This window comes from Macrotis lagotis, chromosome 1, assembly GCF_037893015.1.
Source record: "Macrotis lagotis isolate mMagLag1 chromosome 1, bilby.v1.9.chrom.fasta, whole genome shotgun sequence".
Classification (NCBI taxonomy): Eukaryota; Metazoa; Chordata; class Mammalia; order Peramelemorphia; family Peramelidae; genus Macrotis; species Macrotis lagotis.
In genome coordinates this window covers 901,870,875-901,893,480 of record NC_133658.1, presented here as the reverse complement: position 1 = coordinate 901,893,480, position 22,606 = coordinate 901,870,875, and the positions used below count along the sequence as shown (strand labels likewise).

The 22,606-nt window shown below is 46.0% G+C and overlaps 2 protein-coding genes across 8 annotated transcripts in view; both read left to right on the top strand.

The window, feature by feature from the left end:
• The window catches only part of SIPA1L3 (signal induced proliferation associated 1 like 3), a 160,362-nt gene that overhangs the window by 54,363 nt on the left and 83,393 nt on the right, over positions 1–22,606 (top strand). For all 7 annotated transcript variants that reach the window (XM_074219057.1, XM_074219058.1, XM_074219056.1 and 4 more), the window contains exon 2: positions 15,024–15,091. The gene's annotated coding sequence lies outside the window, so the exon portion shown is untranslated. The remainder of the gene's footprint in view (positions 1–15,023; positions 15,092–22,606) is intronic.
• On the top strand, positions 28–15,015 carry LOC141509472 (heat shock protein HSP 90-alpha-like). The gene is given in 5 exon segments (XM_074219062.1): positions 28–9,046; positions 9,048–9,155; positions 9,157–9,850; positions 9,853–10,462; positions 10,464–15,015. Coding segments are annotated over 5 exon segments (2,190 nt in total). The 5' UTR covers positions 28–8,494; the 3' UTR covers positions 10,690–15,015.

Sequence of the window (22,606 nt, the reverse complement as noted above, 5' to 3'; positions counted from 1 at the left end):
GGAAGGAAGGAAGGAAGGAAGGAAGGAAGGAAGGAAGGTAGGTAGGTTGGTGAGCATCTCAGCCCCCTGTTAGATCTCTCCTGGTGCTCTCTTATCCATAAGAAGCAAGAGAACAAGCTAGACTTTGCTCACAGATTCCTGCCATGAGAGTGGTAATGGAAGGCATGTTGAAAAGAAGCCTCTGGTAGAGGGTTCACTTCAGTTAGTACAGAGAGAAACTTATCCCCTTCAGAAGGTTGGGTGCAGGAGCGGAATTGTGGGACCTGCAGCATCCCCTGAAACCTTCTGTTGGAGTCTCTAAGACCCTGAAATATTGTCCAGGAAACCAGGTCAGTGGTCTCAGATTAGAGAGACTGCCTGAAGGGTAGCCTTGGCAGCCTCCATTCATTTGTAAGAGGCAGAGATACAGTGGATTGCACTGGATTTGGAGGTGACAACACCTGCATTCTGACCTCATCATCTCAGCAGACACTCATACTGTGACCACAAAGGCTAATCCTACTTCCCAGCCTCAGTTTCTTCATCTGTAATACTGAGTTGATAACAGCACCTTCCTCCCTGGGTAGAGATAGTAGATTTTTAAATACTTTGCAAACCTTAAGGAACCATTATTTTCCTTTATTACAAGGGTGATCACCTCTGGGTGATGATGGTGGTGGACTTGGATAGTAGGTAAAGCCTAATGTGAAAACAAAGGACATTGATAAACCTTAAAAAGTTAAATTACTGAGGCGGCTAGGTGGCGAAGTGGATAGAGCACTGGCCATGGGGTCAGGAGTACCTGAGTTCAAATCCAGCCTTAGACAATAATTACCTAACTGTGTGGCCTTGGGCAAGTCACTTAACCCCATTGCCATGAAAAAACCTAAAAAAAAAGTTAAATTACTTTTTAAAAAAAAGTTCACCCTCCAGTCCCTATCCCCCCCCCCCCCCTCCAATGAACCAAGCTTTGGAGTCTGGGAGCCATGGAAGACCTCATCTCTTCCCCGGAGTTTTAGGAGCTGATCCCTGCACTGAGATGATGTGTCTAGTTTCAGGGAAGCCCTGCCCTCTGCCTGGCCTGGTTGTTCAGAGGGGTGTGATTAATAGTGACCACAGAGGAAATTACTCTGCCTTACTCTGCTGGCATTGGCCCAAGCCAGCATCACCCAGCCTGTGGGGGATGGTTAGACCTGGCTGTGACCATGGAATTCAAGGAGCCTAGTGGCCTAAGTGACCTATGAGAGGTGGGACTCTGATACCTTGTGGCTAGGTGCTGCATTGATTCTGTGATGACTCGGCTTCCTTCCTAAGTGGGTCATTGGGCCTGAGCCTGGTGACTCTCATCCCCTCAGAGCAGGGAGCCCAGGGGTCCAGTTTGTCTCTGACCCCAGGATGACCTCACCCACTTTGTGAGCAAAACCTTCCCATCAGGGTACAGGAGAAGCCACCCTGGCTGCCACAGGATGCCCATGTATGAACCATTTTCCTTCCAGTTACCTGTGGTCTTTTCCAGCTCTTAGTCCTAGGATGTGATCTACTGCTTAGTTTATAGGGATTCACCCAAGGTCATCTAAATAGTGAACAGTAGAGGCAAAATTCTGGCCCCAAATCCAGGCTTCTTTCCCCTGAGCCAGGTTGAGTCTCCTGAAAGGCCCTCCTAGCTCTCAGTTTTGTGCTCTTAAGACATACTGTACCATCAGGAAGCCCTGCCTCCTAGCTCTGGGACCCTCCAGAGGTTCTATCACCACCTCATTTCATTAGTCACTTCCCTGCCCCAACCCAGCCAGAGACTCTAGACTACTAGCTGCCCTCCCATCCACCAGCTATTCCTGGCTAGGACCTTGAAGGCCAGCTGTGACTGGGTCTTCTTACCCGGGTCTGCTCCCTATTCATGAAGCAAGGGTGGGGGAGTTGGGGCCCAGCTGAGCCACGGGCATGTGGGTGAAACTAGAGTGCTGTCATCAGATGGTATGGGCCAAGAATCAGAGACCTGACTCTGCTCCGGCCTGCTCTGTGACTGACCTTGATGGGTTCTCTGTCAACTCTGGCACCCTGTGGTCTGGGTATGAGCCCTTGGCAGCCTTTGGGTAATTCTTAGGCAAGTTTACTTAGCTCCTAGATCTGCAGAGAGATTGGAAGCTCCTTGAGGGCAGGGATTGCCTTTTGCCCTTTTTTTGGAACATAGTAGGTACTTAATAAATGCCGGACTTCTCAGTTTTAACTAGCCCACAGTGATAGGCACTGCATCAGAAGGTTGAAGGGATCATTGGTTTAGAGATCGAGAGCTAGAAAGGGACCCAGGGTCTGGTTTGGTGCCCTAAGGAGAAGGAAACAGATCCAGAGAGCAAAGTCCAGTCCAGAATGTGAGACAGGGCCCCTTTCGAAACATGGTGGCAACGATGGGGCAGACAGCGGCCCCTCATCCCAGTTGTTGTTTCTGGACTTTGAACAGCTGCAAACCCTCTGTGTTCTGGGGTTTGTCTGAGAGGTTTCTTCCATATGGAAACATCTGAAAATTCTGTTTTTTAAGGTCAGTGCCTGGCTGTCACCCCCGCCAGATGGAGCAGCTGAAGATTCTGTTGCCGGCAGCAGCCAATCAGCCCAGCCTGGTCAGCCCCAGATCTGCCCCTACTATAGTCCCTTTAAACTTCAGGGTCCTGTCCTTCCCTGTGACATGAGGTGGTGGTGAAGAGGATGTTAGAAGCAAGATTTGAACCCACATCTCTGGTGCTAAGCCCAGGCCTGAATGTCCCCAGATCATAGGCTCCTCCTCCAACTATTTCTTCTTGCTCACTGGTGTGGCATTTGGGAAGAAGGCTTTCCCTTTCTCCATTCTCTGGCAGGAATTGGAGATCTGCCAGCAGAGATATCGGCAGTCCAGGTCTGGGCCTGGGCTGCAGGCCAGCTCCCTACATGGTGGGGGCTTTACTCTGGGTCAGGTGGGGGGAAGAGACATTCTTGAGGCTTGGTACTAGGTGCCCAAGATTTCTGAGAATTGAGACTGTGGCAACCCTTCAGTGTGGTTTTCTGGCATCCATGGAGCTCATTGTTCTGGGGCACCACTCTCACAGGATCTCTTGGTCACTCTGAGGCAGGTGCAGCAGGCGTCCTGTCGCCCTCTTACAGACTAGGGAACTGAGACCCCCATAGACTATGGCAACTTATCTAGGGTGGTAGTACTTGGGTGGCCCCAGATTGACTATCTCCCCCTTATTACTCAGGCAGAAAACGTGTGAGAAATCAGTTTCCTGTATTTTATAGACCCTGGGTTTGAGCTATTGGGGTAGAGTTGAGTAGAGCTGATTTCGAAGGGACAGTCTGGGCTCCTGAAGGAGCTCTTCAACCCCGGACATTGGGGAAAACCCACTGCAGTTCCTTTGGTGCTGACCTGGATAAAGGGGAGGCAGAGATTTGTGATCTCCACATTCCTCAGCATCCCCTTCCCCACCGCCCTGGGCTTTGGGTGAGCCCTGTCACCATAGTGACTGAGGCTGCCTTTTAATAAGAGGGTTGGCCACCAGCTCACATCAGATCCATTTCATCCTTTTTCCTTCTTCCCAGAAAGCCCCAGCACATTCCAGAGGATTTCAGCCCCTGTGATTAGTAGAATGTGTACAGTTCAGCAATTCATTCACATGGGAAACAGACAGAACCGCCTTATCTGCTATAATGAGTAGTGATGGCCGTGGCACCACCAGAGAAGCTGGCCTCTCCCCGGGCGAAGTCCATGGCTACTGGGCAGAATGAGCCAACTCAGCAGCCTGAGGAGAAGGGAACCCCCAGGCTTCAGAGAAGGGGCCTTGCTGCTGATGCTGGCTGTCTGGCTCCCTTCCCAGATGTCCTGGTGCCTTTGGCCTGCCTCATAGGGGCACGATTCTGGGGCAGGAGGCAGCCTGCTGTAAGGAAAGAACACCAGATTTGTGCCTTGGAGTCCTGACTTAGTCACCCACCAGCTGTGTGACCTTGGTCATGCCCTTTCCACAGCTACCCTGGGCCTCCTAGTCAGGATTATGGACCAATAAACCCATGAGTTCGCCTGGCCTTTCTGGAGGCTGGTTTCCTCCTCTCTGCAAGAAAAGAGTACTGAGATATGACACTGGAGGATTGGTGGAAGAATTAGAAGTGGGTGGGGAGGAAGAGAAAGTAAAAGGGATGAAGGGATAAGGAAATGTGCTAGTCATTTTACTAAGTGCTCAAGTTACATTCTAATAGGGTCAGACAACCCCAGAAAAGGGAACTTCACAACTAATGAGACCAGGAGTTGAGTTGAGAACACCCAGACCAGGGTAATGATACAGGAGACTGAAGGCTTGTGCTTGAGCATGGGGGAAGGAAGGAGGGCTAGCCTGGGCCCTTCCTCACAGTGGAGATACACCCCCATTGGGAGGAGACTCGAGGTGAGGAGGGTGGGCATGAGAGTCATCTTCAAGTATTTGAAAAAAGCAAGAAGGATGTTTGACCCTAGTCTCAGGAGCCATGGGTGGAGGTGGCCAAGGGGAATTTGGCCTTGATGGCAGGAAGGACCTCTTGAATGTGGATTGGGCTTTCCTGGGAGTTAGGAGGATCCTCCTGAGGGTCTTCATGGCTCAGGGACCATCCCTCTGTGAATTCTGACTCGGGCAGATAGATGTGAGACAGGCTGACTCGGGCATCTTCCAGTCCAACTGTTCCACAGAGGGTCTCTATTCTTGGACCTACTGGCACAACCTGGTGGCCTCTTAGGAAAAAAGTTTGCTGGGTTTTATAGCCTGCTTTTTTAACTTAACTGGTCACACATGCTCATTGGTAGAGCCTGGTGGTCTGAGGCAGTGCCTGCCTCCTTGTTCCTGGGTGTTCACAATCCCCAGATTGTTCGTTTGGCCTTGGTCTAACTGCATGAATGTGTATCTTGCTTTCTCCCAATCTATGGGGTCTCCTGATCAGATCTTTCTTGGGCTCTGTGACCCCTTTCTACAAGGAAGGAGCAGAAATTGCCATCTGTCTCCATCCCCCTGGCACTGCTGCCAACTTCAAAGCTCATTCTCAGGCCTGTCCTCTGCCCCCACCCTACCCCCCAGATGGAGCCCTCCATGACCAGTGGGGGACACTTTGCTTCCATGAAAAATCATGCATCCCTCCCTGTCCCCCCCCCACCAGCCTCCCTCCTCTTTGTATATCTCTGATGTCATAGCTGGAGAGTGCCCTAATTTTTGCTGCATGGACTGATAAAGGGGCCAGCTTCCCCTCTCTCTGCTGTTGAGGTGCCAGGGTTCAAGGTAGAAAAGAATCAGCTGGAAAACAGAATCCTTCCTTTAGGTCCAACCGTTTAGAGCTCTTGAGGAAGTTGAGGGGGTCCTGCCCTTCACATGACCCCAGTTGAAACCACCAGGAATGATGGAAAGCTCAGAGTTGGAGAAAGGCAGCTTTTAGGTCAATAAAAGAAAAAATTTCACACACTTAAGAGCTGGCCTGAGGTTTGGAGTGGTTGCAGTGAACTTTCCATCTTGGGAGATGGTAGCCTTCCAGTGGATGCTTGGGGGGAGGGACTAGCCATTGGTGGGGACCATTCCATGTCAGGGACAGGTGGCAATAGATCTCTGAATCCTCTTCCAACTCTGAGATCTTTGGGGGCCTTGCCACCCCTCTGGGGGATTCCCAGAGAGTTAACTTTTTTCCCATGACATGGGCTATGTCCAGGACCCTCTGTGAAGTTGGGATGTAGAGGACTGGTCTTCAGAGAGGCTGCCCCTGCCCTCAAGAAGCTTGCTGTTGAGTTGGGGGCAGTAAGACAGTAAATACCTCAAGGCTTTAGTCATTGTGAGATTTCGTTGATGTTGTTTGTCATCTCATTCTTTCTGGAGCATTTTGGGTCATACTATTAGATTTGGAGCTGAAAAAGACCTACATGGCTACGTGGATCCACCCACAGTGTGGGAGCCTTTCTTTGCATCCCTTCTTTTCCAGCCATGCACTCTCAGGAGGATGTCACCCCAGTCCATTGTCTGTCCACAGACCAGTCATCACCTGAGATGCTCTTTGTCTTGCTTGCATCAGCCTCCCAAATTCTTTGTTGCTTGCAACTTGATTTCCTTGGTGGGTTTGGAGCTTGAAAGAGATTTATGCTAAAGGGATCAGTCTTTGCCTTGGTGAACATCTTCGGACCGTTAAACACATTGCAGAGTTCATGGACTAGCTTGTGTTCTTACTCCTCTTTAATTCTGTACCCAACTCATTGTCCAGTTGCACTATCTCCCCCCCAACACACACACACACACACACACACACACACACACACCATAACAACCTGAATTCCATTTGTGTTGTAATTTGTCCCCTCCTTGGAGAATCCATCCAATTGCATATGGTAATTCACACCTTATACATATTGGTAGGCCAATGTCTTTTGTGTAAGATCCTTCAGGCCGGTAAAATCCATCTTTAAGGAAATCTCTCTTCCAGTTGGAGGGGAGTAAAGAATGAAAGGACTGAAGAAGAACCTTGAATTCAAAGTTGATCCTGGAAGCAGTAGAAAACCCATGGAGTAGTGAAATGATACGTTAAGAAAATTATCTTGGCAGCTATCCATGAATGAGTTAGGAATGAGGAGAGCCTGAAGACCTTTGTAGTAGTCAAGAAGAGAGTTTTAAGTAGGCCTGAATTCCAGTAGTGTCTATGAGAGTGGACAGTAGGGAACTGGACAGAGCAGTCTGTTGTGCTTCGTTGTACAAGATGGCGTGGGCTATGCATCCTACTCCCTTTTCATTTTTTTTAAATATCCCTTTGATGAGTAGGTAAATCATTCTCATAGATACTTTATGAGGCTGAGAAAGCAAGCATATGGTCTGGCGGTTACTGATGCTTTTTTCCTCTTTTTTGGTATGGCATGATCTACTTAAATTTTTTAATTTTTATTCTGAATTTAGGAAACATCGAATAAAATGGTCAATTACATTTTCATCATAAAACAGAAAAGGATGAGACAGGAAATTTTGCATTTCTGATAAAATTCAATATATATTTATCTTTGATTAAAAAATTTAACATGCAGGAGCAGCTAAGTGGTGCAGTGGATAGAGCACCGGCCCTGGAGTCAAGAGGACCTGAGTTCAAATCTGGCCTCAGACACTTAATAACTACCTAGCTGTGTGCCCTTGGGCAAGCCACTTAACCCCATTTGCCTTGCAAAAACCTAAAAGAAAAAATTAACATGCCACTTTCAAAGCTATTGGGCTAGTCTGTGGTTCTTTTTGGCCTTTCATCATTTTCTTGCACATTTAAAAATTAGAGTTAACTAGGTGGTACAGGGGATAGAGCCTTGAACTTGCAGTCAGGAGGGCTGAATTCAGATTCTTCCTTAAGTATCTCCTTAATTTCTGATTCTTTTTTCAACCCAGAAATAATTGCTATACATAAACTTTTTATTATTTTTTATTTACTTAAAGATCCTTTTCTTCTTTCTTTGTTCCATGTGGAGTACAGGTTTAGTAGTTGTATCACTAGGTCAAAGGAAATATATAGTTATAAAGTGACTTTTGGGACCTATTTCCAGACTGTTTTCCAGAACGACTGGACCAATTTATGGGGGAGGGGTAAGAATGGGAAAGAGAATAAACATTTATAAATTGTCTACTGAATCCCAAGCCATATCTCATTTAATTAATTCACAATGCCACCAATAGCATTCCTTCTTTCCCCTAATCCCTCCTACAAATGCTGTTTTCTTTTGTTGTTGTCTTTTCCAATCCAGTGGGTGGGAGGGAAACCCAAGAGTTTCTTTAATTTGCATTTTTCCTAATTATATTAGTGATTTGAAGCATTTTTCATTTGACTTTTGGTAGCTTGAATTTTTTCCTCTTGACCATTTATATCTATTAAAGAATGACTTGTTCTTATAAATTATATTCAGTTCTTTATATATACTTTTATGAAATCTTTATCAGAGAAATTTGTTGCAAAACCAAAAAGAGCCTCCCCCATTACCTCTCTTCATTCTACGTTTATGTAATCAAAATTGTTGTCCATTTTGTGTGCCTAAACTGTGAGATTGTTTTTTCCTTGTTGGGTAGAAATGAAGAATAATTTCTTACTTATTCATCCAATCCATTCATTGTTTATGATATCATCCTTTATGTCTAAATCATATTATCCATTTGTAGCTTGTTTTGGTGTATGATGTGAGATGTTGCTCGATACCTGATTTCTGCCACACTGCTATCTAGTTTTCCCAACAGTCTGTTAATTAGTGAATGAGACTTTATCGCAGAAGCTTTGTTCTTTGGGTTTTCTGGGATTTTTTTCCCTCAAACTATACTGAAATGTTCATATACTTTTTGATGCTTTTTTCAGGTTACTCTTTGGGAGCATTAATTTGGTCTGGGATTTTTTTTTTCCATTTCTTTTCACATGTTCCCTTCTCTGAGCTTTCTTGTTGGATGGTCTTTCATGCTTTCAAAATCTTATGGTGTAGGCCAGTTTGCTCTGCTTCCCTCTCACCTCCTGCTGAAGCCTGTGGGCTCCGACTCCTTCTGCCAAGATGCCTGAGGAAATGCAGACCCAGGACCAACCCATAGAGGAGGAGGAAGTGGAGACTTTTGCCTTTCAGGCAGAAATTGCTCAGTTGATGTCTTTAATTATTAATACATTCTACTCCAATAAAGAGATCTTTCTGAGGGAGCTAATTTCAAATTCTTCTGATGCCCTGGACAAAAGCAGATATGAGAGTCTGACAGATCCAAGCAAACTAGACTCTGGGAAAGAACTGAACATTAGCATCATTCCAAATAAAGATGATCGTACCCTTACCATTGTGGATACTTGTATTGGAATGACCAAAGCCGATTTAATCAACAATCTTGGTACGATAGCAAAGTCTGGAACCAAAGCTTTTATGGAAGCATTACAGGCTGGTGCAGATATCTCTATGATTGGTCAGTTTGGTGTTGGTTTCTATTCTGCCTATTTGGTTGCTGAGAAGGTGACTGTGATCACCAAACATAATGATGATGAACAGTATGCCTGGGAGTCTTCACCAGGAGGGTCATTCACCATCAGGACTGATATAGGTGAACCTATGGGTCATGGAACAAAAAGTAATTTTGCATCTGAAAGGGGACCAAACTGAGTACTTGGAGGAAAGAAGAATAAAGGAAATTGTGAAGAAGCACTCTCAATTTATTGGCTATCCAATTACACTTTTTTGTGGAAAAAGAACAAGATAAAGAAGTCAGTGATGATGAAGCAGAGGAAAAAGAAGAGAAACAAGAGAAGGAAAAGGAGGAAAAGGAATCTGAGGACAAGCCAGAGATAGAAGATGTTGGCTCTGATGAAGACGAAGAAGAAAAGAAAGATGGTGATAAGAAGAAAAAGAAGATTAAAGAGAAATATATTGATCAGGAAGAACTTAACAAAACAAAGCCAATTTGGACCAGAAATCCTGATGACATTACTAATGAAGAATATGGTGAATCCTATAAGAGTTTGACAAATGACTGGGAAGATCATATGGCTGTGAACCACTTCTCAGTGGAAGGACAGTTGGAATTCCGAGCCCTTCTCTTTGTTCCAAGAAGTGCCCCTTTTGACCTATTTGAAAATAGAAAGAAAAAGAATAACATCAAGTTGTACGTGTGCAGGGTTTTCATCAGGGATAATTGTGAAGAGCTTATCCCTGAATATCTGAATTTCATCAGAGGTGTGGTAGATTCTGAAGATCTTCCTCTAAATATTTCACGAGAAATGCTGCAGCAAAGCAAGATTTTGAAAGTGATTAGGAAGAATTTGGTCAAAAAGTGTTTGGAACTCTTCACTGAACTATCAGAGGATAAAGAGAATTATAAAAAGTTTTATGAGCAGTTTTGTAAAAACATTAAGCTTGGAATACATGAAGATTCCAAAACCGGAAGAAACTTTCAGAATTGCTGAGGTATTATACTTCTGCTTCTGGTGATGAGATGGTTTCTCTTAAGGACTATTGCATGAGGATGAAGGAGAATCAGAAACACATCTATTATATTACTGGTGAAACCAAGGACCAAGTGGCTAATTCAGCTTTTGTTGAGCATCTTCGGAAGCATGGTTTAGAAGTAATATATATGATTGAACCTATTGACGAGTATTGTGTGCAGCAGTTGAAGGAATTTGAGGGCAAGACTTTAGTGTTTGTAACCAAAGAGGGTTTGGAACTCCCAGAGGATGAGGATGAAAAAAAGAAACAGGAGGAGAAAAAAGCAAAGTCTGAAAACCTTTGCAAAATAATGAAAGACATCCTAGAAAAGAAAGTTGAAAAGGTAGTTGTATCAAACCGATTGGTTACTTCCCCATGCTGCATTGTCACAAGCACATATGGTTGGACTGCAAACATGGAGGGAATAATGAAGGCTCAGGCACTAAGAGACAACTCAACAATGGGTTATATGGCAGCAAAGAAACACTTGGAAAGAAACCCTGACCATTCCATTATTGAAACACTACAGCAAAAGGCAGAGGCTGACAAGAATGATAAATCTGAAAGATCTGGTCATCTTATTATATGAAACTGTACTGCTGTCTTCTAGGTTCAGCTTGGAAGATCCCCAGACACATACCAATCGCATCTACAGGATGATCAAACTTGGCCTTGGAATTGATGAAGATGATTCAACTACTGAAGAAACCAATACAGCTATAACTGAGGAAATGCCATCTCTTGAAGGAGATGATGACACATCTCGTATGGAAGAAGTGGATTAAAGCATTCCAATACATGGAACCATAGCATGTTTCCTAGACTAGTCTGAATAAGTTATTTTGTATAAGGTGTTGAGAAAATACTTGATGTCTTTATTCCCTCTGAAGTAAATTTTCAGATATGTTCTCTTTATTTTTGTTAAATCACTTTTTAAAAAAAAATATGTATGGCATGAACATGCTGTTAAGGGGAAAAGGGGAAGTTTAGGATTCTTTTCCCTTTTAAGTATAATCAGTACTGTGATACCTTAGACATTCAAGCAAGAAATAGTAATCATTGTAGTTTACTTTGGTTTTATTTTAGAGAGGGAGAAATAATATCCTTAATATATGTTAAAACATTGTAATCTGGAGCGGCTAGGTGGCGTAGCGGATAAAGCACCGGCCTTGGAGTCAGGAGCACCTGGGTTCAAATCCGGTCTCAGACACTTAATAATTACCTAGCTGTGTGGCCTTGGGCAAGCCACTTAACCCTGTTTGCCTTGCAAAAAAACAAAAAACCAAAAAAACATTGTAATCTAATGTTACTTCATTAACACTCTTGTGGTCTGATGACAGTATGTAGCTATCAGAAAGCTGAATAACGATATCAAATTACTCCTTGGTCTCTAAAATACACTGTTTTGAGGTATCTTAATTGTTTATAAAATGTATTTCTTTTATATACTTAAAAGAATTGAGTTCCATTCCATTCCATCCATTTTTGCATGTATAAGCCCTGAAGTCTAGGAGAATAAAAGTGTTAACAACAAGAAAAAAAAATCTTATGGTGTAAAAGCAAGATTTCCTTGGATTAGGTTGAACCCCCCCTTCACAACTTTATCTTCTAAAGTATCATGTCTACTTCTTCATTTATCACACAAAGAACCGAAGGGTTTGGATCTTCCATCACTGGTGATGCAAATAGGTTCCTCTAGTGATGCATTTCTTCTGCTGTACATATCCCAGTTTTGCCCTTGAATATTCTGAGATCACGTGGCTCAGTTGATTCTCCACACCAAGCTGTTTGTGAAGCTGCATGGAGGAGTAGAATAAGTGGCTCCCTAGAAGTAGAATCACAAAGACTTGGGTTCCTACCTCTCTCATTTGGTGTTCTCATTGGCTCCCATCATCCAGTGCACATGGACACAGAGGGCTCCCAAATGTCTGTATCCATGCCCTAGTCTCTCTGCTGAGTTTTGGTTGTACATTGTCAACTGTGTATCAAGCACTTTGAAATGAATTTCATCCAGATGTCTACAACTCAAAGTGCCTGAAATAGAATTCATTCCTATACCCCTCCCCTCTCCATTCTCTCTCCTTTTCTAGAATCTCACCTTACTGTCCAGGGTGCCATCATGATCCCAAGTCACTCAAGTTTGCAACTGAAGTGTTGTCTCTCACTTAACCTAAATATCTCGTCTGATCTTGTTTTTTTTGTTTTGTTTTGTTTTGTTTTTAGATTTTTGCAAGGCAAACGGGGTTAAGTGGCTTGCCCAAGACCACACAGCTAGGTAATTATTAAGTGTCTGAGACCGGATTTGAACTCAGGTGCTTCTGACTTCACGGCCGGTGCTTTATCCACTGCAATCTTGTCGTTTCTTACCTCCCGTCTCTCCTTTTTGGCAGCTGGTAGCACAGGAGATAGAGCAATGGGTCTAGGTTCAGGAAGATATAAATTAAAATCCAGCCTAACTATATGACCCTGGGAAAGTCACTTACCCTGTTTGCCTCAGTTTCCTCAGTTGTAAAATGGTGATTAAGAAATAGTTTCTACTTCCCAGGGTTATGAGGATTAATTGAGATATTTGTAAAATGTTTGACAGTATCTAACCTATAGGAGTCACTCAATAAATGCTTATTTCCTTCCCCCCTTTCTGTCACCACTCTTAAAGCCATCATCCTATTTCCATCACTGTCACCTCATGCCTACTTTTGCATTTACCTCCTATTGGTCTTCCTGCCTCAATGATTCTGCCCATTGTAATCTAGCTCTTTCTATAGATAGTAGACTATCTCTTTAGTGGGGGAGGGGGAGGAGGGAAACAAGGTTGGGAGAGACAGCACTAAAACTATGAAGGTTTTATGTTTTTATCTAGTTTCTGATGAGCTCAAATCTATTTTCTCTCCTACTTTCCCCTTCATTGAAAAGAAAACCAAAAATCCTCTAATAAATCTGCCTAGTCAATCAAAACAAATTTCCCCAGTTGGCCTCAGAATATGTCCCACTCTCTTCCCTGAGACCATCCCCTCCCTGTGAGGAATTGGGTTCTCAGGAATCATGACTAGACATCACATTGAGTTTGGAGGTCTTTCAGAGCTGTTCATTCTTGCCATGTTGTCTTCACTGTAGAATTTCTCCTGGTTCTGCTCCCTTCCCTCTGGATACGTTCCTCCTGTGTGACTCCTCTGAAACCATTCCCATCATCATTTCTTCTAAAACAATAGTATTCCATCTTTTACATGGACCGTAATTTGTTCAACCACTTCCCAAATGATGAGCATCTCTCCCACAAGGTTCTCCTTGGCCAACCCCAAAAGAGTATCAATAAAAATTATGGATCCATTTCCTTTTTCTTTGTTCTCTTTGAACTATAGCCCTGCTTTGAAGCCCTACTTCAAAGGGTATGCCCAGTGTTTGGGGACTGTCATTCCAATTGACTTTCCAGAACTGGCTAAACCAGTTTGCAAGGCTACCAATAGTGTATTAGAGTGCTGATTGGCAAGCTACCTCCTTTTTCTTATTTTTGTTAATATGATATAAGCATCAGCTGTGTTTGTAAGAACCTGCAGACCTTGGGCACCTTTTCCTGGTCTTGGGGAGCTCTGGGGCCCTTTTGGGGGGATGAGAGCTGTGAGGAAGATTTTATGGAGGGAGGTCATCAAATACTGTGTTATCACTAGAGAGATAGACTGATCAAGACCCCCAGTGGCTGTTCTTTCTACAAGTGTTGCATGACCACTTTAGACAGTGCTTCTCCCACAGGAGCTGGGAAATCACTGGAAGCAGATGGAGAAGACTTTGGGGTAGAGAAGGTGGAGTCCAGGCAGCACTTGGGACTCGGGGAAGGCAGGAGTAAGTTGGAGGCTCTTTGAGAGCAATAGGAAAATAGCCAGAGCATTGTTGAAGAAGGGAAGGAGACCTTCACTCATAGCCTGAGAGGTGTCCTTACTCCTGGTTTGCCAGTCCTTGGCTATGATATGTGGCTCAGTTTTCTTAACTGTCCATTGGGCATTATCTGGCATTTTCTTCTACCCATGTTGCATTGTTGTTGAAGACTAAAGGAGATGGGAGTGAGGCATTTTTTTACATAAACCTCTGGGAGCAATGCCTTAGAAGATATTGCCAGGGTTTCCACCCGGGCCCAGAGTTTATTTTGTCATTCCTGTTGACAGAGCAGAGTCATGTCTCAGGTGGTTGTCATCGTCTTTACAGCTCCCATATATGGAACACTTGGAGGTTTATACCTTAGCTCTGAAATACAAAGATTTTCCCTCATTTTGCAGGTGAAGAAATTGAGACTCACAGACACTGAGATGCTTGTGGTGACACAGCTAAGAAGTTGGGAAAACTAAAATTTAAACCCATATCTCCAGTGCTCTGATGGGGACCCTGGTGAGAGGGAGGCCCCCACCCAGGGTGGGACAAGACAGGACCTGGCAGACCAGGGACTCACTCTCATGATCTAGCCCCCAGGTCTCCCAGAGCCACCTCCTAGGCAGCCTTGCTCTCTGGCTGCTTGCCTCCTGGGGCCCAGCACAGCTGCAGGAAGTTGGTTCCCAGAACAGAGAAGCTAAGTCTGCTGGTCTGTTTTTAAACACTCATGTGCATCTTTGGGGGAAAAGAAAGCAATTGAGTGGCGGAAAAGCAATTTCCGTGCTGATTTTGAAGGCAGCTATTAAATCTTTACAAGAGTCTGATTGTGGCTGCTGTATGGCAGGAATTTATAGTGTTCATTAATAGAAAGCTTGGTATAAGATGAAATTATCCTTCCTGCCCTTCTGTAATTAGGGCCCCCTGGGGAAAAAAATCGAAGGATCCTCAGAAATGGAGAGGGGGTGGAGTGAGGAAGCCTCCGAAGACCTCTGTTGGCATCTCCCCATCTCAATCAAAGGGGATGTCATGAAAAGAGCCATGGACCTGGTGTCCGGGTCCCAGACCTCAGACTCTAGACCCAGGTTTTGTTCCTTCCCAGGGATGTCACCCCAAACAGTCATCTCACCCTCTTGGGCCAGAGAGAGGCTTCCTACCTCACAACACTGATATGTCCAAAACACTCTCAAAATGGCCTTTGTGGGCCCTAGTTCTCCCTGGTAGAGGTCTCCCAGAAGTAACCTCTCCTTTCTTCTCTTTCTAGGTTTGTCTTCTCTGACCTTGGAGCCTTTAGAATTCTGAGGACTCTGCCATTTTCCAGCATACACAGAGGTACAGTAGAGCTTTGGGGGTCCTGGTGGGGATAGTGAGTACAAGGCTCTCGAAACCCTACCAGAGGGGGTGGTGGGTCATTAGCCTATGGAGCTCGAGGATGGAAGAGAGGTCACTGCCCCTACAAACTCACACCTCTTCCTTCTTAGTGCCCCAGATTTTACAGGGGCTTTTGTTCATGGATTCACTATCAGCCAGCCAGGAACTGTGCTAAGCCATAGAAATACAAAAAAGGAGGTACCTGTCCTCAAGGAGCTTACAGTCTAGTAGAAAGAACATACAAACAAATCTATAAAAAGCCAGCTCAGTATAAGACAAAGAGGAAATAAGTACAGAAGGTTTAAGGGGTGGAGAAAACTTCCTGTGGAAGTTGAGGTTTTATATTGTAAAGACTATCAGACTGCCTTCAGGGAGTGGGGGAGCTAGATTAGTGGAAAAATTATAAAATTAAATAAAAATAAAAATAATAAAAAAGTTTTAGTTGACACTTAGAGATCCACAAAGTCATTCTTATTCTACCTCCTGGTTTTATAAATGAGGGAACTGAGACCCATGGAGGGGGAGGAGCCCACCCTGGCCTCTCTTCTTTGGGTGACTTAGTTGCCTCTTCAATTGTATTCTGAGATTTTCTAAGGTCCATTTTTCCTAGCTAGCACTTGAGAATAAAACCATGGGTGCTCCATGGGAGGAACAGCATTTTCTGTTTCCCTTGTTTGCCTTTTCCCCTAAAAGGCAGTGACTCTGCCTCCAAGACTGAATTGGTCTTGGGGGACTTAGACTAAGCCATTGGCTGTAGGTTTCTGGGCCCCAGTTGGGGGTTGGCACCTAGCGAGTCCTGAATAACCAGGGGCTGTCTCTTGGCTTAGTGCTACCAGTCTAGCTGGGGCAAGTGGTCTTCCTGTAAACAGGTGCATCTTCGGTGCTGGGGGACACAGGAGGGTCCTGGTGGTGCCTGCGTGGCCAAGTCAGGTCCAAGAGCCCAGGTGCAGAAGAGCTGCCTTGACCAGGCTGGAAGATGTCTCCTTTGTTTCCATATGGTGCAGGTGTGGTCATTAGCAGGTTTCAGTCAGGTTCACCCCTTCCATACAGCTAGTGACTTTTCTCCACTAACCTTTTTAATGTGGCTCTAGCTCCTGAGCTCCAGGGGACTAATAAACAAAGGTTCCTTGGTCAAGTGTTTGTCCTCAGGGTGGATGAAAGTGGATCTGTAAGTGCATCATAACCTGCACAGAGGTCTTGGGGCGGTGCTCTGGAAGAGGGCTGGCCCAGAAAGCCTGGCCTCTCATGTTTCTCATTCAACCTGTTGAGTGACCCCTAGCCTTTGGTGTCTTCATCTGGAAGGAAGACTTGACCCAGACAAATCTCTCAGGTCTCATCTAGCTCTGATCAATCCTAGGGACACTCTTGGGTGTCAGGTGGGCCCACAATGAACCCTTTCTAAGGCAGGGTGTGATCACTTATAGCACAGAGATGGAAGCACCTCAGAGATCACCTGGTCCCCTCCCAGTGTGAGAGGAGCCACTTCTGTTGATAAGAAAACTATTTGTGTCAGACTTAAACCTTCTTCCTTAAATGTTGTAGGCTCAGAGCCCTGGATCTGGAAAAGGTTGGTACTCCCCCCCAGCTTCCAGAACCTCGTAGAGCTAGGATGCCCCTCTTCTGTGTGATATCCTCAGAGATGTCTGAAGACAGCCATCCTGTCTTCCCTTAGTCTCCTTCATCTGTTTTTCATTGGGCCTGAATCAGCTTTGACATTGTCCTAGGGTCTCGGGCCTGGCAAAGAGCCCCCCACTCCCCACCCCTTGCCATGTGGCTTCCAGCCATGGGTGCTGCAAGCAGTATGCTCCTGGGGTGGGCTCCCAGGGCCTGGCTCCCTGGTTTTGCAGAAGGGGTCCCCTGCTGGGGTTGCTTGCCCACCAGACCCCTGCACTTCATCATCTGCTTCTCAGACCTCAGCCTCCTCCTCTATCCCATCTTGGGGTCTGTGGGGGGCTGTTTAGGAGCTCTGCCTTGTATCTCACAGCAGATCATGTCAGAGCTCAGCCTGTTAACTCCATCCCTGGTGGGATCTGACACTGCAATTTGCTTTCTTCAGATGGAGCAAAGAGGTCAGAGTATTGTTGAGTGATTCTCTGTGAAGTTGTCATCCTGAATTCCCCAGAAAACTTCCGATGGCCTGGCTGCTTCAGCTTGTCTGCTCTCTCCATGGGCTCCATGATGAAGCCTGCCCTGCCAGCTCCCCCTGTCCAGCTTGGAACTAGGGTTCAGCAGGAACTGTTTGAAATAAAGGGGCCCAGGGACAGGCAAGCTGCTCCCTCTTGCCTCCTCCTGCTCTGTCTCCTCTCCCAGGCTGCCCCCAGGATCTTTGATCTTCTCTTCTCTCCAGCAGGCAGCTTCAGCTGCTTTCCATGTGGCAAGTTGTTCCATCTAAAGCCTCCTCCAGCAGGGCACTAACACTGTCGTGACCTCTCATGCTCCAACCTAGGTAGACTCTCTCTGGGGAGCACAGATGCCAGGGCTTCTGCATCCTGTCTAGTCCTTCATTCATTCATATAGCAAATATCAGGGTCTATCCTAGGGGAAAGGCGGCTTTGAGGGATCTGGGAGCTCCTCACTATAGGTAGTCTCTTGCCACCTTGGCTTGTGGTCTTTGAGAGGTTGTCAGCCCCAGTAGGGCCAGCTTAGATTTGTGTATTCATCCATGCCTATCTGGGCTTATAGCTAGATAGCAGATACTCTGGCTGGGCCTGGGCCATCCTCAGAGCCATACTGGCTGACCTAGGAGAGTTCAAGGTCCTTTCCACTGATGACCCCAGCAAGGAACTGGGGATGACTTTGAGAGGAGAGAAGTGCTAAGACTTTAGGGGAAACAGTAAGAAAGGGAATCTGATAGTTCTGCCCTTAGGGAGTTCCTCTTGGATTCTGTCACCACCCTGACTTTCTCCCAACAGACAACTTACCCTTTGGGAGTTAGAGTCCATCTGCTGCACCTTATGGGCTCCTTTGACTCCAAAGTACTGGTACTGCTTCAGCCTCCATGGCATCAGAGACAAAAGGACCAAGCCAGCCCTTTTGTGCCTCAGAAGCCAGGGCCCTTTGTGCTGGGGTTGATGGGGCTGAGCCTCTGGACACAAAACCAGGCCAAGCCTTCAAGGAAGGACAGTTTCATTGTCCAGGCTGATTGGTGGGTAGGGGATTCAAGCCTCCTCTCCGGCCCTTGGTGAGACCCCCCCCTGAGCAGGACCGGAAGCCTCCAAATGGATGATGCTACGTGGCTTCCGACATACTCTAGTCACAACCCTCTTGTTGTCCTCAGGATATAGATGGGAAAACTGAGGTTCCCAACTGTGCCTCATGATTAACTTCAATGCTGGTGGGTTGAGACTCACTTGGCTCTTCTGATGCCAAGTCCAGGGGTTGTTCTTTTCCCTCCCCTTTCCCCTTTCCCCTTCCCCCTTCTAGAAAATTATCAGTAAGCACAGATTTTCCAAAGGTCAGAAAATGGAATTTGTGCATGGAGCTCTGAATCCCAATCTCCTCCCTATGTTAAATGTTACCCAGTAGTGTCAATATAGCCCTACTGGTCTGCGTCGCTGTGCCACACATAGCTGCTCTGGTCTTATATGTGTTTTCTTGAGGAGTCTCATTGATGTACTTTTCTTTCCTCCCTGTTTTTGCATCACTCACTAGCCCCCCTCCCTTGTAACAAAAGTATAGTCAAGAAAAACAAATCTGTAGGCACCTTCATCCTCTGTGCTCATGGATTATCATTCTTACATATTCCATAGTAGTTTTCTTTTTCATGTTGTAGGCATTGTATTGCTCTCCTGATCTTCCTCACTTCTTTCTGCATCAGTTCATACAAATCTTCCATAGTTTTTCTGAATCCTTCCCTGCAGCCAATTCTTACAGCACACCAATTCTTATTCCCCCAATTGATGGGCCTTCCATTAGTTTTTAGATCTTTAAAGGCTCCTACGAGTATATATGTGCCTGTAAGTCTTTTCTATCTGATGTCTGTCTCTTTGGGGATACAAGCCCAGGAGAGGTATCACTAAATTAAAAGTATGCTCAAGGTACTGCCTTTTGGAGAATAGTTCCAATTTGCTTTTCCAGGGTGAAATTTTGGTCATTTCAGCCACTGGTGCTGTGGCTCAGGGCTGTTTCCACACTGGTGCCATATTGCCTCCAAAGTGTATTTGCTCTGCTTGTCCCCAGAGGTCAGGAATTGAGGATGGTTGAGGGGTGGGGGCAGCGGCGGGGGGGGGACACAGAAAGGCAGATTTAAGCTCAAATAAGGAAGAATTTGCCAACAGAGAAAGGGCTAACCCAAACGGGAATAAACTGCCTGGGGAGACTGAGGCAGAAGGACTGCCAGTCAGGTGTACTTCAGAAGGTTCTTCCAAGTAGGGAAGGAATTATTTGTGGAGTGTCAGCTGCAACTGTCCTAGAGCAGCCAGGCCCCAGGCTCGGCCCCCCACCTGCCTTGTCCCACTTTCTCCCCGGCTCTGGCTCAGTTGAGAGACCTTGACAGGCCCAGGACAGACGAACCCGGCCGCCATCCGAGCTGTTCACCTAGCCAGACCGTGTGATTTACAGGGCTGGGTTGCAATGAAAAGAGATTTGTGTGAAGACAAGGTGTCCTGGCTTGTGTCTCATTAATCACTTGGAAATAAATAGATCACCGACCAAGCCCAAAGCAGGACATTGCAGGCTCTTCCACTTGCTCAGATCCCAGGGCCCACTGGGTTGACTCTCACACAGGCAGGGTTTCCATGCACATGTTGCCGGGTGGGCATCCCCTTCAGGTTGAGGCTTGTGGTGGACTGCCCACCTTCCCGGGGAGCAAATGTGGTCTCTCACTTCCTTCTTCTTGCCACCAAAAGTCAGAAGGAAGCATCAGGGCAGACAGGGACTTTCCACAGGCACGCAGGCCCCTCACAGGGGCTGCCCCCACCTCCCCACTTGTTTGAGTGGGTCCCTTGGCTCTCAGGAGTGAGGAATGTTGGGTTTCTGGTTTGGAAAGGTTTTCTGGCTTGGGCCTGCTATGGGTATTTTTAGCCACCTCATGGCCTGTGGGTTTTAAGCATTCCTCCTCTGTTCCTGCCTCAACCCATTGTGTGATGGAATTAGTGATCAGCAGAATTTCCCCCCAGGGGTTTCTGTCTCCTGTGAGATCCCTTGGAGGGGCAGCACTAGTCCCTATCCCCAGCTGGTAGCTGCTGTCTATCCATCAACAACTGGGTGACACAATGAAGGCCCTAGAAGGCCTGTGGTCAAGGAGGCCTCAGAACCCTGGGCAATCAGTCAACCATTCTCTGGCTCAGTTTTCTCAACAGTAAAGTGAAAATAGTCATAGCTTTTTTCTACCTGATCCTGTTGTGAGGATCATCACAGAAAATATTTGTATTTAGCAAAGAGCCTGGTGAGTAGTAGGTGTCTTAATAAATGCTTCTTTCCTTCCCCTTTTCTCCATTCTCTGAAGCACATTGTCAAATTAAACAAAAGCAACAACATAAAAGGCTATCTTTTGGTTCCCTGTGAATTGCTTCCAGGACCTACCCCTTCTATTTCCTATGCCCAGGGAGCATCTCCTGTAAAGTTCCCCCTCCTGCCAAAAAAGATAGAAAAAATGTATGTCATATTCTTTGCCAGTGGACCCCCCCCCCCCCCCCCCCAGAGAGGAAAGGTACATCTTCTTAGTTGCTCTTCAGGGACAAGCCTGGTTGTGATTATAGGATACTGGATTTCATTTGATTATTCTTTCCAATGATATTATTGTCCCTGCACAGACTGTTTTCCTGCTTCCTCTGTACTCACCGTGCATCTGTTGTATCCTCACACTTCTTTGAATTCTTCCTTGTCATCTCTTCTTAACAGCACGTTAACATTCCATTTTCTCATGGACCAGTTTTCTTAAACATTCCTCAGTAGTTGGGCATCTTCTTTGGTTCCAGTTTTCTCTACCTTGGAAAGTAGTGGTCTGAATAATTTCATGTCAGAAGGCTTTTTGGACCTCCTTGGGGGTCTGTACCTAATTGTGAGATTTTTTTATTGTTGTTTTTAGGTTTTTGCAAGGCAGTGGGGTTAAGTGACTTGCTCAAGGTCACACAGCTAAGCAATTATTAAGTGCCTGAGGCCGGATTTGAACTCAGGTCCTCCTGACTCCAGGACGGGGGCTCTATCCACTGCGCCACTTAGCCACCCTAATTATGAGATATTTGAGTCAAAGGGTATGGATAGTCTAGTCAATTGCTAAGTATCTCTATGGCCGACTACTGGATAAAAGAATATCTATCTCTTTAAGGGTCCCAGAGAGAATAGCAGGCTGCCACCTTGGGTTTCTGATAATTGCTCAGCATTTATCCAGCTAGGATTTGGGAGAGAAGATTAGGCAGCCATTTCTTTATCTGGACTTGGCCCTTGCTTCTTCTGTTCTAATGCAAGATTGTCCAGTAGGGGTTATCTGCTGGTGTCCTACAGGCCAATTTCAGGTGCTGAGCAGACCTGTCAGAATCCTCTTGGGATGCCTCATCATGGTGTCAATGAGACACTCTGGTTCCCCAAAGGCTGGCCTAGACCTCCAGCAGGTCCTTCTGAATCAGAACTAGCTTTAAACATTCTGAGAGAGGTCAGTAGTAGAGAGGACCCAGCTTCAGTCATCCACTGATCAGCCTGGCCAAGTTCAGAGAGGACATTCATCACTAAAGGGGACTCAACTTCAGCCAGTGTGTCTTTGAGCTGTCCACTGATCAGTCTGGTCAAGTTCAGAGAGGTCATTCATCACTAGAGGCAGCTCAGTTTCGGCCAGCATCAGGGTCAGGATCATACATAGTTCTCCTGCCTCTGAATCCAGAACAGTTTTTGTTCCTCGTGTCATTGGGTTTGGAAGGGGGTCTAAAGTGTATTCATCTACACTCATGGGGCAGTGCTCCCACCATCTCTGTCCTGCCCTTCTGGCCAGGAATGTCACCCGGTACTCTGGCTAGCCTGGGGCACTTGAAAACAGAGCTCTAATTTCAATTTATCAGGTTTTGCCTTCACAGATGAAAAGGAAATGACAGTAAGCCCTTCGCTGGTGTAAAATTGAATTAATATGAGCTCTTTGAAGGGGGGCAGATGTCCCTTGGGATGACTGTAGGCCAGGGCTGGAAATGGGGTAGAGAGGCCCAGCAGGGCTAGGGCTTGGTTGTGAGCACAGCTCATCAGGAGACAAACTACTCAACCTTTTGGAGTCTTTGTTCTTGTAACATGGAAAGACAGTTACTGGGCTGTTGTCCAAGGAGGCCTGCTTCTCAGCACACACATCACCATCACAGCTGCCTAGGCCATGCAGGCCCTGTGACAGAGCCTAAGAACCCTCCCTGTCTACTTGAGAGCTACTCTTGTCTAGCTCAGAGTACTTGACCCTCTTCAGCAGAGTAACCATTCTTGTAATACTTAGTCAGGATGAGCTCGGGCTCCCCTGCAGGCTAAGCATGGTGTGTGAGGGTGTGGGGGTTACCTGTCCAGACA